Here is a 19382-nt window from a genome sequence, read left to right on the forward strand (position 1 = left end):
AGTTTGTGCATTCTTGTCAACAGGCCAAGGAAAAGGCTGGTATTCCAGAAGAGGGCCCACCAAACCAGAGTCAGGTAGTTACCATTTTGCACATGCTTGGTAGAAGGGCACTTGCTTTTCACATTAAGCTTGTGTTCAAATAGCTTCCCAAGAATTTTTCGTAGACTAAAGGTCTGCTATGAAGTCAGGTCTCTTCTCTTCTGTACTTGGAAATTTTAATTCTTTGATCCCAAATGAATGACTTTATGTTCACCTCATTAAATTGGAGGCAGGGGGGCAGGGGGGATGATCAGGGTGGATCTCTGGCCCTGTAGCTTGCTCTGTGTGGCCTTGGGCTAATCCCTTCATCGCTGATCCCCAGCTGCTTCAGGGGAAGAGGCTAAGGATCAGATGAATAAATGTATGTGAAAGCATTTTGTAAACTATGAAGTAAAATCAGGATCTAAGTTTATATATATTTTTTCATTCATTCAATCTACAAATTTTTATTCAATACTTATAGCCAGAGACTGCTACCTGGGCACTGAGGATATTGCTGTAGCCTAAAATTAATGCCTACGGATATGATACAATTACCTGCCTCTTGAGTTTCTCATGTATACAAGTAACTATCTGTTCCACTTTTGTGTTATCCTAAAATGGGATAATTTCTCCTTTGCATTTTCCAGACCTCTTTATTAATATATTAAACGTATATGAAAGCTGATTCTTGCAGCACTGTAGTGGAGACCTTTTTTTTTCAAGTTGTTACAGGAAATTAATTCTCATTGGATGCAGTTTTTCACAGAAAACCCCATGGTACTATACTACCATCTAATTTAGAGTGAACTCATTTTTCTGCACTTCATTTCCCACCATAGCAGTTGCCTCTGCTGTATCACGGCACTCTTTCCCTATGAAGCTGCAGAAAATCATTTTCTTCCTGGCACTATAGGTACCACTCCAGTCCTGCTGTGATGGCAGGCAAACTGAAAACTATTTGCTGTCTTGGATTCCCACATATTTCACCAACACAAATAAAGCATATAGTGAAAACCTACCAAAGCACTATTTGCTTTGTCACTCATTTGTTGGGTGATTTGGCAACTTGGACAGCTTTCCTGTCTGGTTTGTTGGCAAAGCAGGAGGACTGAAAGGAGTGAAGGGTGATGTCAGCCTGAGAGAAAAGAAGAAAAGAAAGGGCCAACTTGTCTTCCGGTTTCTTCTCATCCTTCTCTCTGCCGGGCAAAACCAAAGTCATTTACCATAGAAAATTCTTTAAAACCAGTTTTTAAATGTCCATTCACCAGAATATGGACATAGCTTTGTACAGAATATTTCTGTGTAATGACAGTATTGTAGTGCATGACAAAAGGTTAAGGGATACGTATCATTCATTTGCTCATTCCACAAACACTTCCTGAGTGCAGAGGATACAGGGGGGGATGCTACAGTATTCTGGTTGGTCAGAAATATAATCAGAGTGAAGTGGTACCGTTCCTCTGTGGACAAACCAGCCTCAAAACTGTCAGGGAATTTTGAGGAACTCTGCGACAATCATGACATATTTGAAGATACTGGAAAAGATGCCTGATCAATATTGCATCTGACCCAGATGCCCTGTGGAGGAGGACTTGAACTTGGTCACAAATTGTACAGACCTGACTAATGGGCTGGCAGGTCCTAGAAGGGGATGGAAGAAGAGATCGTGGACATCTAATGGAGAGAAAAAGCACAAGAGACATCAGTTTGGCAGAGTGAGTCCGAACAGCAAGGCCTGCTGATTGGGGAGCTAATAATGCCGGTTACTGTGTGAGGCTGATGTGCACTGCTGAAGGGAGGGGCAGAATGTAAAGGAAAGAGCTACGTCACTAGGATCCCAACCTTCACTTGTGGCAAACCCCTCTGGGCATAAGGAGCCAACAGCATTGCTCTGCTAACTGCAGAGAGAGCACAGGAGCAATAGAGGCGATGGAATTAAGAGTCAAGAAAAGGTTGCTGGCAGGATGAGAGTGAGCAGACCGAGGGTATCAGAAAAGCATTGGTCAATAGAGCAGAAAGACTGAAAAGCCTCAGATGTCATTTCCACATGGATTCTTTGAAGGAATACCTGGAGGAAGATCTCTCCAGAAAGAAAAATGCTGAAAGCTTTCCTAATCAAGGGGAAAGGAGTCCCAGATCAGTAAGATCTGGGGGGTGCTAAAGGTGAAGTCTGAGAAATATCCATTACAGACCAGAGAGTTAAAACTGATGTCGTATCTTTATGATGGGTAGACTAGTTTTTTTTTGTTTTTTTGGTTTTTTTTTGGGTAGACTAGTTTTGATCAGCACCATTCACCCATATGACCATTACTTTTAAAGATACTAAGCCTATGATTTCTGGTAATCTTTTAAAAAGGACCACACTAAACCAGCCAGAGAAAGACAAATATCTTATGATATTGCTTATATGTTGAATCTAAAAAAAAATGATAGAAATGAACTTACATACAAAACAGAAGTAGACCTACAGACATAGAGAACAAACTTATGGTTACCAAAGGGGAAAGGGGGCGGGCAGGGGTAAATTAGGAGTTTGGGATTAACATGTACACACTACTATATATAAAATAGACAACAAGGACCTACTGTATAGCACAGGGAACTCTACTCAATATTTTGTAATAACCTATAAGGGAAAAGAATCTGAAAAAATAGATATATAAGTATGTATAACTGAATCACTTTGCTGTACACCTGAAACTAACACAACATTGTAAATCAACTATTTTTCAATTAGAAAAAAAAAAAAGGGATCACACTGATGGATTTGAAAAAGAGGTACAGTAGGAGAGATCTTAGTATGATTTCATTACTGAAAATGGATACAGAAAATATTGCCATATACAAGTTACTTGCTAGATCATTTACTTGCTATAAATAATTAATAACTGGCAAATAACAATATGTAGGCACTTCTTACATTGTAATGGCTGGTGGAAAAGTCTTAGAATTATTTGCCTGTACAGAGTTTCATCTTTAATCAGTATATGGGCTGCTTCCAAATTCACTGGATTTTCTAGCACTGGATTAGAAAGCATAACCTATAGGAAAACATATAGAACATAGAGTTTTTAAAGTAACTTTTTTCTTAGAGCAAAAAGACAAACCAATACATACAACATTCAAGAAGCATTCATTAAATGCCTACAATGTATCCACCTGGAGATAGAGACAAAGGCAAAAGAGACATGGTCCCTACTCTCAAGAAACATTTGATCTATCTTGGTTTTATACTGTACATTCATGAGCCAAACATTAGGATCAAAGCAAGTTACAAGTTCCTTCCTGTAACTTATTTCTTCCTATCACATAAATTTAAATTGATTTTTTGTGTAAAGGGAAGTAAACATTAGAAAACATTGAAACATTTCTATTACAAAATACATTACATTTTAACATGAGATCATGTTTAGATCATGAATAAACAAACACATGTATTAAAAAGTTGCATGCAATTCAATATCCCTCCAGATCACTGAATGCTTAACTTGGTATCTGTAGTAGTTTTCTATTGCTGCTATAACAAATTACCACAAATTTAGCAACTAAATCAACACAAATTTATTATCTCACATTTCTACAAGTAGGAAGTCGGGGTTGATTGGGCTGGTTTTTCTTTTCCAGACTGAACAAGACTGAAATCAAGTTGTCGGTTGGCTGGGCTCTTACCAGAGGCTCTGGGAAGAACATGCCTCCCAACTCATTCAGGCTGTCTGTTAGCTGAATTCAGTTCCTGAATTCAGTATTTGTAGAACTGAGTTTCCCGTTTCTTTCCTGGTGATTAACTGGGGGCTACCCTCAACCCTGAGATGTCTCTTGCCAGTCCTTACACTTGGACCCCTACGTGTCAGAGGCGAAGGTGTGAAAAATCTTTCTTGTGTTTGCTCCCCTCCTGTCATATCCTTTCTCTGTCTTTACTGCATTTCTCTGAGTGACTCTTCTGTCTTCCGTTTCTGTTGTTAAGGGCTCATGTGATTACTTTGGGCCCCCCTGCATATTTCAGGAATAACCTTTCTATTTTAAGGTGAGCTGATTAGTAACCATAGTTCCATCTGCAAAGTTCCTTCACACCTAGATTAGTGTTTGATTGAGTAACCAGAGAATGGGAGTCTTGGGGGACATCTTCAAAATTCTGCCTACAATAGTATTTGCACATCTGGACGAAATAGGTGACCAGTAGTAACCAAAACTTAATAGTTCTGCTAGACCATGATCTTGTTTATCTGGCATCTCAAAATTAATATTAGCCCAAATTTGAAAAATTTATTCAATAATTCAGTATATTGAATCTTACATTATAACATACAAATTAGGTAATAAAATACAGCCAAAAGAATAACGACCAGAATGTCTTAAGTGTAGATACAGGTCAGAGTGGATTACTGTGGCTTAAGAGTCATGGAAATGATGGCAATCTTTCACTAATAAAAGCAATAATCTGACATCTGATATTTCAAAACCAACAAGAATTTTCTGCTGGGTTTTTTTTTTTTTTCCTATTTGGAAAACACATTGGGCTATATTTTCCAGAATATTATAATTGCTTAAATAAGGATTGCAGTATATCTTTCGAAGTGGGTGGGAAGCAGATGAAACTTTTCTTCACGAGCAAGCTTTTGCTCTTTGGCTGGAGAGATAATCTTACTCAGAGAGGCACATCTGGTAAAGTTTATTCAATAGTCTTTGCATTGATCACTGTGCCTAAGACCTTTTCATATAATATATACACAAGCTATTAAGTATATTTAATGATTTTTTTAAGAACTAGAATGTAAGGAATAATTAAAATATACAAATCAGACATTCTGCTAAAATAGTAAAAAAAATAAAATAACAGTCCAACTTTTAAAGTCACCATGTGATAGTATGAAATAATATAAAAAGCCATCTGGAGGATAAATACAAAAATCTGAAGCATCAATAAACAACTGTACCAGTGGGTACATTTTGTAATATCCAATTAGTTATAGCCCATGAAATTGGAATTTCTTCTGTGGATGAGTGTTGGTACTTACTTTTGCGTTATATATGGAAGTACAAGTTTTCAAAGAAATCAAGATTATAAAAATTTTAGGAGGAGATGATTAGCATATTTAGACTTTAAAATATTTTAAACACCATTTCAAGTACCACCCCCTTGTATAACAATGTGATAATTATAAATGTGTCTCACCTGTTATTCAAAAGGTAGTAGTCAGAAAGCAATCTAAATTTAAATTACTTAAATAAAATGAAAAACTCAGTTCCTCAGTTACAGTAGCCACGTTTCAAGTGCTCAGTAGAACATGAGACTAGAGGCTACTATATCGGACAGCACAGATACTGAACGTTTCCGTAAGCACGGAAAGTTCTATTGGGCAGCACTGACCTTCCAAAGTACTATTAAATAGCCATTAAAATATTAATTGTAGCAATCTGGAAATTACTTGAGATAAAATGTTAAGTGAAAAAGAAATAGGCTATATAATTTGAACATATATACCATCATTGCAACGATGTAAAAATTCAGATTTGTTGCTTCAATCATGTTACTTAGTACCTATCACACAAATTAGACTTGTTTCCTGACCTCAGGGAGCTTATAGTCCAATAGGGGAAGACAGATAAGGAAACAGTATATGCATTAGAGCATTATAGTGCTCTCATAGAGATTTGCTTAGGGTACCACTTTGCAAAGAAAACCTCCTTCCCCCCAAAACCAAAGCCATCAATTTCACCTAGGAAAGGAAATCAGGAAAGGCATTGCAGAGGAGGGCTCTTTTGACACGACTCTTAGAATGTGAGCAGCTGTTTGCTAAACAGACTGAGAAAGAGGGAATAAAATGGGTTGCTAGTCAGATGGGGAACTGGACTGAGCACTTTTTAAAGTGCAAGACTGACTTGGGTTTGTAACTTTAGAGTTTAGAACTCTATAAATGCTTTTTAACCTGAATTGAACCAAGCACTGTGAGTGGAAAAAAAAAAAAAGAAGATATCAATAGGAGCAGGATCCCACAGTGTGTTTGGGAGAGTTAAAGCTGAGGTGTGAGAAGTAGATCATCATTTGTCAGGCAACAGAATTTGGGCTTGACCCTGCAGGAAATGTGGAACTGAAAATTTAAAACCGAAACACAGGAGACAAAATTAGAAGAAAATGCTAATAACAATAGGGTAAGGAATTTTCTTTATGATTACCAGTGATTTTCTTTTCCTTTCCACTATCTTAAAAATCTTCTCTAATGTGGGCATATTTGTTTTATGAATCTATTTGAAAAATAAAAACAACTGTGTAATCTACTGGCTTTCCATGATATATTTGGCAACACTTTGTTGTCATTTTGTATTACAGGTTAAAACTAAGAACAATCAAAATATTAACTAGATTTTATTGAATTCTTTTCTTGGACAACTCATGGTTCTAAGTACTTTACATGTATTTATTCATTTAGTCCTCACAAGTTATATGAGGTAGCTACTAACAGCCCCATTTTACTGATGAAGAAACTGAGGCAATGAGAAGTGAAGAAACTTGTCCAACAGTGCAAAGGTATTAAGTGGCAGAACCAAGATGTGAAGCCAAGCTATCTAAACTTACAGCCCCCAATGTACCTTTTATTAAATTATTCTGCTATTCAAAATTTTCACCATTTCATTCTGGTTTGCCCTCACTCATTACATTCCTGAGAACATTCATTTTTACTATTTTTAAGGCCAATCCTATTTAGGTGGAAGAGATAGGATGACTCAGTTTGAAGGAATCCAAAAGATCAACCACAAATCTCTGCACAACATGCTCACTTACTTCCTCAAAGTTCTTGCTCCAATCTCTCTCCAAGAACATGGCCTGGCACTGCTATATATGCTCAACACATATTTGTAGAATGAATGAATAAATAAATTGAACATTGAATTTTTAAAAATATTAAATTTTACTCAGCATACTAAGATGACTAGACAGAAAGTTAATGGTTAGTATTATTTTATTTTCAAAAACAAGAAATGGAAGAGATGAAATTATTCTCCAGGTATTCCAGATGATCAAAATTTAATAGTTTATCTCCACATATTATCAATGATAAATAGATAGAATATCGTGGACAGAATCTCGTGGATAGAATCTCACTGAGCCGGATGTAAGTGGTCAAAGCAAGTGCCACTCAAATCATTTATCTTAGCATTTCAGGATGAGAAGGGAGGCTCTTTGAGGGTCGGGAATAACACAACACTGAGGCATGCTTCTAAAGACCATGGATCTAGGAGGTGAAGGGTGCATTCTAGAAACAGGCATCTACTGAGGAGAGAAGGAAATTCCTGGTTTAATTGTTCACTGGGTTTGATATGAAAGCTTATAAAAGCAGGTCTCTAGTACTGTCAGAAACAAAGGATAAAGCTGAACATTTTACATTGTAGTCACTCGATTCACCTCTCGGAGGAAGGCAAGGTTCATGAATGCGGAAAAATCCAAAAGGCCTGTTCAACATTATAAAGTGAAGTTAGGAGCCAAAAGCAAACCCAAGACTGTATTTCCAGAGTTGAAACCATCCAAACAGTTCTTTTCTTCTTTTATAAAATACATATTCTTTGGTTGGGAAGGGCCTAAGCTATCGATTTCACTTTAAAAATAATAGTTTTTATAATTCAAGTTCCATTTTACAGTCTTGATGTAGAAATGTTATTGATTTATATAAGCTTACTCAAATCCTTTAAACATTTAACTATGCATTGTATATTTTATTCATTATACTTTGAGTAATTGGGGTAATTAAAAGTATTAAAGACAGCATTATATTAATCTGTTCTTACCTGGAGAGTAAGTAAGATGCTGCTCAACGTATAGCTTCTATTCCACTTATGAGTGTTGTCCAAAAAATCTATACAGGGACGGCCAGTATGTGGGTCTACTGTATTAAAATAATACATTAATATTAATACATAAAATTATTATTTAAAACTTATGAACATCAACATGTCATAGCAAAGTTAGAAAGCAAATGACAAAGCAGAAAAATTATTTGCATTGAATGTGACAGACACAATACAGAGCAGCTGTTAGAGCATGGACTTTGGTGTCAGACACACAGATTTGACAGTTGACCCCTCCACTTATCAGCTGTGTGACGTTGAGCAATTAACTTTACCTCTCTAGGTCTCACTTGCTTAGTATATGAAATGGGGATATGATTGAAGTAACTACTTTCACTGAAAAGAATTTAAAAAATAAAGCCCTTAATAGAGTACCTGGCACATAGTGGATCCTCAAAAAATGATAGCTATCATTATTAATAATACTTTTATTAATGTATAAATAATTTTTGTAAATGAATAAAACATTTATATTCCAATAGAAAAATCTTGCAAAAAAAAGGTAAGACCTGGGAAGAAAATTTTGAAAATGTGAAAAGAGGGGTGTTTGATTTGGTACATTGTATTGTAAAACTGCAATAATAGTAACAGCACAATGGACACAAGATTTGAGTGAACAATGTGATAAAAGAATTTAGAAACAAATCCTAGTTGGTATTAAAACTGTTGTAAGTTACAAGTGAAATTATGACTCAGTAGTGAAAGAAAAGATGATGGTATAAAAAGTTTTGTGCACACTATTCATGGTCCTCCAGTATTTGCTCTTCCTTTCCTCCATTTCTTCTCTCTATAATAAGAAACTTGATGCCTGCCCCATCCCCATTCCCCCATGTGGTTTTAGATGAATACATAGTTGCCCACATTTTCCCAGCCTTTCCTCTAACAAGATGTGGCTGTGTGACTAAGTCTTAATCAGGAGACATCGGCAGAAGTAAAGTGTGCACCTTCTGGATCATATTTTCTTAAGGAAGTTGTTCTGCCCTCTTCTCTTTTTCTCTCCCTTTACCACTGGCTGGAAATAGTGACAGAGTAAATGTCTTAGGTCCAGAAATGGAACCCACACATTGAGGATGGCAAAACCTCCCTGCCAGCTTTGTTCCATTACATCGATATATAAATTGGAAAGATATATGAAAGGTTGGCCGATGCCCTAACACAGTTAATTAACTAAGTCAGTATTTGGAAAAAAATACACACACACACAGACACACACGTGTGTGTGTCTGTGTGTGTGTGTGTGTGTGTGTGTAGTTTTGGGGTTTTTTTATTAAATAGAATTATATTTTACATTTTATTCTTCAAAGTATTTTTTCATTTAATAGTAAATTGTCAACGTATTTCTGGACATGTTTATTCAAAAAATATTTGAGCACTAACAATATGCCAGGTAGTGAAGATTCTAGGGCACAAGAATGACCAAAGAGTAAAGTCTTCATATATCTTCCTTGCTATGTTTAAAAGCAATGTATATAGCTGTAAGATATTTTACTTAAAAATTCCTATATTAATGGACATTGGAGTTATTTCTCTTTTCCCTATTTCTAACATTGTTGCTGGAAACAAAATCTTTATTAATTAAATATTAATAAGAATATTAAGCATATTCTTTATATAGATCCCTAAAGTCTCCACCCCAAAACTATTAGAACTAGTAAATGAATTCGGCAAGGTTGCAGGATAAAAGATTAATATACAGAAATCTATTGCATTTCTATACACTGATGATGTAAATATCAGAAAGAGAAAGTAAAAAAGAAAAAAAATTCCATTTAAAATAGCAGCAAGAAAAACCCCTAGAAATAAATTTAACCAAAGAGGTAAAGGACCAATACCCTGAAAACTATGAAACACTGACGAAGGAAAATGAAGACAATTCAAAGAAATGGAACAATATCCCATGCCCTTGGACTGGAAGAATTAATATTGTTAAAATGGCCATACTACCCAAAGCAATCTACAGATTTAATGCAATCCCTATCAAAATACCCTGGACATTTTTCACAGAACTAGAACAAATAATCCTAAAATTCATATGGAGCCACAAAGCAATCTTGAGAAAAAAGAACAAAGCTGGAAGTATAACCCTCCCAGACTTTAGACTATACTAGAAAGCTACAGTAATCAAAACATCATGGTATTGACACAAAAACAGACACATAAATCAATGGAACAGAACAGAGAGCCCAAAAATAAATCCGTGCACTATGGTCAATTCATCTACAACAAAGGAGGCAAGAATATACAATGGAGAAAAGACAGTTTCTTCAACAAGTGGTGCTGGGAAAACTGGGTAGCCACATGCAAATCAATGAGATTAGAACATTCCCTCACACCATATACAAATTAAATTCAAGATGGTTTAAAGAGCTAAATGTAAGACCAGAAACCGTAAAACTCCTAGAAGAGAACATAGGTGGAATACTCTTTGAAATAAATTATAGTAATATTTTCTTGGATCGGTCTCCTAAGGCAAAAGAAATAAGAGTAAAAATAAACAAATGGGACCTAATTAAACTTAAAAGCTTTTGCATAGCAAAGGAAACCACTGACAAAATTAAAAGACAACCTACGGAATCAGAGAAAATATTTGCAAATGATGTTACCAACAAGGGGTTAATACCTACAATATACAAACAGTTCACACGACTCAATATCAAAAACAAACAAAGCAATCAAAAAATGGGCAGAAGACCTGAACAGACATCTTTTCAAAGAAGACATACAAATGGCTAACAGGCACATGAAAAGATGTTCAAATCACTAATTATTAGAGAAATGCAAATCAAAACAACAAGATATCACCTCACATCTGTCAGAATGGCTATCATCAAGTCTACAAATCACAAATGTTGGCAAGGATGTGGAGAAAAGGGAACCCTTATACACTGTTGGTGGGAATGTAAATTGGTACAGCCACTATGGAAAACAGTACGAAGGTTCCTCACAAAACTAAAAACAGACCTACCATATGATCCAGCAATTCTACTCCTGGGTATATATCCAGAAAAAATGAAAACACTAATTCAAAAAGATACACGCACTCCAATATTCACAGCAGCACTATTTACAATAGCCAAGATATGGAAGCAATCCAAGTGTCCATCAACAGCCTCACCCACCAGGGGGTGGACACCAGAAACAAGAAAACAATGATCCCGCAGCCTGTGGAACTGAGTCCACAAATGCAAGTCAGAAACTACCCTGAGACCAGCTGGTCCCTGGCTCTTGGAAGACCAGAGGGGAGTGTACTTCTGGGATACAAAGGACATCCCTTACAGAGGGCCACTTCTCCAAGGTCGAGAAACATAACCAACTTTCCACATACATAAAAATAGAAATAGAAATTTAGACAAAATGAGACAGCAGAGGAAGAGGTTCCAGATGAAAGCAAAAGATAAAACCCCAGAAGAAGAATTAAGTGACATGGAGATAGGCAATCTACGCAAGGAAGAGTTCAGAGTAATGATCACAAACACGATCCAAGAGCTCAGGAAAAGAATGGATGCACAGAGTGAGAAGTTACAGGAAGGTTTTAACAAAGAATTAGAAAATATAAAGAACAACCAAGAAGAATACAATATTGTATTGAAGAATACAATAACTGAAATGGAAAATACACTAGAAGGAATCAATAGCAGAATAAATGAGGCAGAAGAACAGATAAGTGAGCTGGAAGACAGAGTGGTGGAAATCACTGCCACAGAACAGAATAAAGAAAAAAGAATGAAAAGAAATGAGGACAGTTTAAGAGACCTCTAGGACAATGTCAAATGCACCAACATTCGCATTATAGGGGTCCTAGAATAAGAGAGAGAATAAGGGACTGAGAAAATATTTGAAGAGATAACAACTGAAAACTTCCCTAATATGGGAAAGGAAACAGCACCCAAGTCCAGGAAGCACAGAGGCCCATACAGGATTAACTCAAGGAGAAATACACCAAGACACATAGTAATCAAACTGACCAAAATTAAAGATAAAGAGAAAATATTAAAAGCAACAAGGGAATCCCCATAAGGTTATGAGCTGACTTTTCAGCAGAAACTCTGCAGGCCAGAAGGGAGTGGCACAATATATTTAAAGTGTTGAAAGGGGAAAACCTACAACCAAGAATACTCTACCCAGCAAGGCTCTTGTTCAGATTTGACTGAGAAATCAAAAGCTTTACGGACAAGCAAAAGCTAAAAGAATTCAGTACCACCAAACCAGGTTTAAAACAAATCCTAAAGAAACTTCTCTAGGTGGCAAAGAAAAGACCACAACTAGAAACAAGAAAATTATAAAATGGGAAAGCTCACCCATAAAAGCAAACATACAGAAAAGATAGGAAATCATCCACACACAAATATGATATCTAAACTAGTAATCATGAGAGAAGAAGAGTACAAATGCAAGATATTTGAAATGCATTTGAAATTAGGAGATCAGCAACTTAAAATAATCATGTATATGTATAGAATGCTATATCAAAACCTCATGGAACCACAAACCAAAAATCTATAATATATATATATACAAAAAATAAGATAACCAAACATAACACTAAAGATAATCAAATCACAAGGGAAGAGAACAAAAGAAGAAAGAAAATAAAGAACAAGGTCCTATTGTATAGCACTGGGAACTATATTCAATATCTTGTGATAAACCGTAATAGAAAACAGTAAGCAAAAGAATATATAAATGCATAACTGAATAACTTTGCTGTACAGCAGAAATTAACACAACATTTAAATCAACTATACTTCAATAAAATATTTTTAAAAAAGAGTAAAGGAAGAAAGAAGACCTATAAAAACAAATGCAAAACAATTAACAAAATGACAATAAGAACATACATACTGATAATTACCTTAAATGTAAATGGATTAAATGCTCCAGCCAAAAGACACAGACTGGCTGAATGGGTACAAAAACAAGACTCAAATATATGCTGTCTATAAGACACTCACTTCAGATCTAGGGACTCATATAGACTGAAAATGAGGGGATGGAAAAAGGTATTCCATGCAAATGGAAATCAAAAGAAAGTTGGAGTTGCAATACTTATATCAGACAAAATAGACTTTAAAATAAAGACTGTTATAAGAGACAAAGAAGGACAGTACATAATGACCGAAGGAACAATCCAAGAAGAAGATATAACAATTGTATATATATATATATATATATATATATGCATCCAACACAGGAGCACCTCAATATATAAGGCAAATGTTAACAGACATAAAAGGAGAACTTGACAGTAACATAATAATAGTGGGAGAGCTTAACACCCCACTTACATAAATGGACAGATCATCCAGATAGAAAATCAATAAGGAAACACAGGCCTTAAATGACATATTAGGCCGATGGACTTAATTGATATTTATAGAGCATTCCATCTGAAAGCAGCAGAATACACAGTCTTTTCAAGTACACATGGAACCATCTCCAGGATAGATCACTTGCTGGGGCACAAAGCAAGTCTTGGTAAATTTAAGAAAACTGAAATCATATCAAGCATATTTTTCGACCACAAGACTATGAGATTAGAAATCAACTACAAGAAAATAACTTCAAAAAAACATAAACATGTGGAGGCTAAACAATATTCTACTAAACAACCAATGGATCACTGAAGAAAACAAAGAGGAAATCAAAAAAGTACCTAGAGACAAATGAAAACGAAAACACAATGATCCAAAACCTATGGAATGTAGCAAAAACAGTTCTAAGAGGGAAATTTACAGTGATACAACCTGAGCTCAGGAAACAAGAAAAATCTCAAATAAACAATCTAACCTTACACCTAAAGCAACTAAAGAAAGAAGAACAAACAAAACCCGAAGTTAGCAGAAGGAAAGAAATCATAAAGATCAGAGCAGAAATAAATGGAATAGTAACTAAGAAAACAATAGAAAAGATCAATGAAACTAAAATCTGGTTCTTTGAAAAGATAAACAAAATGGATAAACCTTTAGTCAGACTCATCAGGAAAAAAGGGAGAGGGCCCAAATCAATAAAATCAGAAAAGAAAAAGGAGAAGTTACAACCGACACCACAGCAATACAAAGCACCATAAGAAACTACTACAAGCAACTATACGCCAATAAAATGGACAACCTAGAAGAAACATACAAATCTTAGAAAGGTACGATCTCCCAAGACTGAACCAGGAAGAAATAGAAAATATGAATAGACCAATTACAAGTACTGAAATTGAAACTGTGACTTAAAAACTCCCAACAAACAAAAGTCCAGGACCAGATGGCTTCACAGGCGAAGTCTATTAAACACTTACAGAAGAGTTAACACCTTTCCTTTTGAAACTATTCCAAAAATTGCAGAGGAAGGAACACTTCCAAACTCATTCTATGAGGCCACCATCACTGTGACACCAAAACCAGGCAAAGATTTCACAAAAAAAGAAAATTACAGGCCAATATCACTGATGAACCTAGATGCAAAAATCCTTAACAAAATACTGGCAAATTGAATCCAACAATACATTAAAAAGATTATACACACCGGATCAAGTGGGATTTATCCCAGGGGTGCAAGGATTTTTCAATACCCACAAATCATTCAGCGTGATACACCACATCAACAAATTGAAGAATAAAAACCATATAATCATATCAATAGATGCAGAAAAAGCTTTTGATAAAATTCAACGTCGAATTATGATAAAAACTCTCCATAAAGTGGGCATAGAGGGAACCTACCTCAACATAATAATGGCCATATATAACAAACTCACAGCTAACATCATACTCGGCTGTGAAAAGCTGAAAGCATTTCCTCTAAGATCAGGAACAAGACAAGGATGTCCACTCTCGCCACTTTTAGTCAACATAGTTTTGGAAGTTCTAGCCACGACAATCAGAGAAGAAAAAGAAATAAAAGGAATACAAATTGGAAAAGAAGAAGTAAAACTGTCACTGTTTGCAGATGACATGATGCTATACATAAAAAATCCTAAAGACACTACCAGAAAACTACTAGAGCTCATCAATGAATTCAGTAAAGTTGCAGGATACAAAATGTATACACCGAAATCTGTTGCATTTCTATTCACTAACAATGAAATATCAGAGAGAAACTAAGGAAATAATCCCATTTACCATCACATCAAAAAGGATAAAATACCTAGGAATAAACGTACCTAAGGAGGCAAAAGACCTGTACTCTGAAAACTATAAGACGCTGATGAAAGAAATTGAAGATGATACAAACAGATGTGTTCTTGGACTGGAAGAATCAATACTGTCAAAATGACTATACTACCCAAGGCAGTCTACAGATTTAATGCAATCCCTATCAAATTACTAACGGCATTTTTCACAGAACTAGAACAAAAAATTTTTAAATTTGTATGGAAACACAAGAGACCCCAAATAGCCAAAGCAATCTTGAGAAAGAAAAACAGAGGTGGAGGAATCAGGCTCCCTGACTTCAGACTATACTACAAAGCTACAATCATCAAAACAGTATCAGACTAGCACAAAAACAGAAATACAGATCAGTGGAACAGGATAGAAAGCCCAGAAATAAACCCACACACATATGGTCAATTAATCTATGACAAAGGAGTCAAGAATATACAATGGAGAAAAGATAGTCTCTTCAATAAGTGGTGCTTGGAAAACTGGACAGCTACATGTAAAAGAATCAAATTAGAACACTCTCTAACACCATACACAAAAATAAAGTCAAAATGGATTAAAGACCTAATGTAAAACTGGATACTCTAAAACTCCTAGAGGAAAACATAGGCAGAATACTCTTTGACATAAATCGCAGCAATATCTTTTTGGATCTGTCTTCTAGAATAATGGAAATAAAAACAAAAATAAACAAATGGGACCTAATTAAACTTAAAGGCTTTTGCACAGCAAAGGAAACCATAAGCAAAACAAAAAGAGAACCTACAGAATGGGAGAAAATTTTGCAAATGATGTGAGCAAAAAGGGATTAATAGTAAAAGTATACAAACAGCTCTACAGTTCAACATCAAAAAAACAAACAACCCAATCAAAAAATGGGCATGAGATCTAAATAGACAGTTCTCTAAAGAAGACTTATATATGGCCAACACGCACATGAAAACTGCTCCACATTGCTAATTATTAGAGAAATGCAAATCAAAGCTACGTTGAGGTATCACCTCACACCAGTCAGAATGACCATCATGAAAAAGTGTACAAACAATAAATGCTGGAGAAGGTGTGGAGAAAAAGGAACCCTCCTACACTGTTGTTGGGAATGTACATTGATACAGCAACTATGGAGAAATGTATGCTGCTTCCTTAAAAAACTAAAAACAGAGCTACCATATGACCCTGTAATCCCACTCCTGGGCATATACCCAGAGAAAACTATAATTCAAAAAGATACATGCACCCCAGTGTTCACTGCAGCACTATTTACAATAGCCAAGACATTGAAGTAACCTAAATGTCCATCAAGAGATGAATGGATAAAGAAGATGTGGCATACATATACAATAGAATACTACTCAGCCATTAAAAAAGAATGAAATAATGCCATTTGCAGCAACATGGATGGACCTAGAGATCATCATACTACATGAAGTAAGCAAGACAGAGAAAGACAAATATCATATGATATCACTTATATGTGGAATCTTAAAAAAAAATGGTACAAATGAACTTATATTCAAAACAGAAATAGACCCATAGACATAGAAAACAAACTTACAGTTACCAAAAGGGAAAGCAGGGGGAGGGATAAATTAGGCATTTGTGATTAACATATACACACTACTGTATATAAAACAGATAACCAACAAGGACCTACCATATAGTGCAGAGAACTATATTTGATATTTTGTAATAACATATAAGGGAAAAGAATCTGAAAAAGACTACATATATAACAGAAACACTTTACTGTACACCTGAAACTAACACAAAATTGTAAATCAACTATACTTCAATACAAAAAAAAAACCACACTAAAAAAAAAAGTGCTTGTTTATAACCTTTGTCCATTCTTCTGTTGCTTTCTGTTTTTTCTTACTGATCCACAAGTGGTCTTTACATATTATAAATATTCTACTTTATGCATTGCAAATATTTTCCCTCAGTTTGCAAAAGTCAGTGTATTTTTATCTCTGGTTATAATGTTGTTAGCTATAGAGAAGTCTTAAAAAGTTTATGTAGTTTAATGTGTCATGCTTTTCTCATGGTTTCTAGGATTTGTTGTTTTTAGAAAAGCCTTCCTCACCACACCCATAAAAGTTCTATTAGATTTTCTTTTTAGCATTAAAATTTTTTGCATTTGTAATCGATCAAGAATTTACTTCGCATATGACTTGAAGTAGCAATCTAACTTATTTCTTTCTAAAATGTTAATTTGTCTGTGCATTATTTTTATAGTAAAAAATTAGATCCAACTAAAATATTGAACAATACAGGAATTAAGTTTATCATTCAGTCATTAAAAATTATATTTTGAAGAATGTTTAATATTGCAGAAATAAACATATTATGTCATTTTAAGTAAAAATATATAAAACTTTGGGTAATAACTCAACTATGTAGATAAAATGCATACATAGAAGAAGGAAATAAATTTGGTTAAATATAGAGAAGAGTATCTCTCTGAATTAGGATTCAGGTGATAATTTTTTTCTGCCTTTTAATATTTTCCCCTATAAGCATGCTTACTTTTATAATCGTAATAAAGTAATTAAAAAGAAACATTATTAAACACTAACAAAGAACAAGGTTAATGGGGACAGAACCCGTGATGATAAAAATTTCATTTGTTCCTTACCATTTGGATGAAAAGGAATTGTTCTAAATTTCACAACCGGAGGGACAAAATTATACTCCGATGTAAAATTTATTCTCAGTTGGAAGAATGATCCTGTGATACAAAAAGAAACATTTTCACTGAAGTGTCATGTTGAACTGATTAACTGTAACCTAACACTCAAGTTTATTCCTACAGTTGAGCCTCCCCAAGGTCCCTAGAGTTTTATTGTATTAATAAGTAAATTGGATTATAGGATGCCTAGACTCCTCTAGATGGTGTAATAGACTCCTCACAATCTAATTCCATGTTTTCAGCCACATTCCCACCAGTCCTTTCTACCCACTGACTCTGTCCCCCTAACACCCGGCCCCTTCACTGTGTATCTCATCTTTACTGAACTCACTGCTCCAGAACCCTCTCTTGCCACCTCATGTCAGGCTGTTTACTCTGCCTGGATTTCCTTCTGATTCTAAACCTGGTGAATTCTCACACATTCTTTAGGACCCAACTCAAGTGTCACTTCCTTGGGAAGCTGTTCATGACTCTCCAAGGCAAAATTAACTAATCACTGCCTCCTCGGTATTCCATTCAAAATCCATAATAGAACATGTTATATTTTATTGTAATTATCCACTTACATGTTTTTCTCCCCTACCTCCCTAAACAAATATATCTTGTTAATCCGCAACTGTAAGAGTGCGTGGTCATTAGAGCTTATAGTGGCCTAGTCTGCTTGAGAATTTGATTTATGGAAATTTGTGGGAAAATCATAGAGGAAAAACATGAGACATAATTGTGGGATTTTTCTGCCAATAGGCATTCTGTTAGCTATTCTCTGATTTCATGGAAGACTGTTAGATGATATTCTCAACTGATATGCTTTCCTGTGTGTGCTTCTTAAAAACATGGTAACATTAAGATTGGGCATAAAGAAAAATTCAAACCTGAAATTTCCATCCATGTTGACAAATGGCAAAAAATTAAGCCATATAATGAAAAAATAACATGTAAATACTTTAGGAATTCTAGAAAATTTATACAATGCAACCTTAAAGAAAATAGGCTAATAATACAGACTTTTAAAAAAGTAAATTGGTTTTGAAAGCACAAACCATGCCAAACTGTATTCTGTAGACCTTCAATATCAACTTCCCATTGCATCATATCTTCACTTACAGGAAAGCCAGTAATACCCTTTAATTAAGAAAAATTAAAGCAGAAAAAAGATTAAATATTTATTGCAGCTTGGAAAATCAGATATTAGATTACAATGAATTCCAAAAGCTCAACGTTTTCTTTTTCTGATAATTTTTTTTTATTTTGGGAAGGTGTTATATATTGCCTTATTACACAGAAGTTAAGATAGATTCCAGAAAACACGTGCAATAGCAAATTTTAAATAAATCCGTAGTGTGCAAATCACAAGTGGGACAGTAAGGTCAAGACTAGAATGTGTGGCTTATGTAAGACAATAGACAATGTAAGACTCAAATTCAAAATGAAAGAAATAGTTGGAAAGCATGCATTTCTTCAAAGATTCTAAAAACCATATGGATGCTATATAAGGCATGAACTAAAAAAATTTTCATTAAGAAAAACACAACTCTAAAATTACGCTCATATATAAAAATAAAATATTCCTACACTTGAGGTATTATTCCAAAGGAGGGACAAGAATGTATTTCATAGAATAAGGTTATTGGTTATGCTGAGGAATACACTTAAATATAGTCAATAAATACTTCTGAGCA

General features: G+C 34.9%; 1 protein-coding gene across 1 annotated transcript in view; it reads right to left on the reverse strand.

The window, feature by feature from the left end:
• The window catches only part of UBE2U (ubiquitin conjugating enzyme E2 U), a 77131-nt gene that overhangs the window by 46677 nt on the left and 11072 nt on the right, over positions 1 to 19382 (reverse strand). Inside the window, exons 3-6 of the mRNA XM_082453896.1 lie at positions 18744 to 18825; positions 17650 to 17742; positions 7804 to 7901; positions 2942 to 3062 (exon numbers count right to left, since the gene is read on the reverse strand). Coding sequence (XP_082310022.1) covers positions 2942 to 3062; positions 7804 to 7901; positions 17650 to 17742; positions 18744 to 18825 — 394 coding nt within the window. The remainder of the gene's footprint in view (positions 1 to 2941; positions 3063 to 7803; positions 7902 to 17649; positions 17743 to 18743; positions 18826 to 19382) is intronic.

The sequence above is a fragment of the Balaenoptera physalus genome, assembly GCF_965194825.1.
Source record: "Balaenoptera physalus genome assembly, chromosome: 1".
NCBI lineage: Eukaryota > Metazoa > Chordata > Mammalia > Artiodactyla > Balaenopteridae > Balaenoptera > Balaenoptera physalus.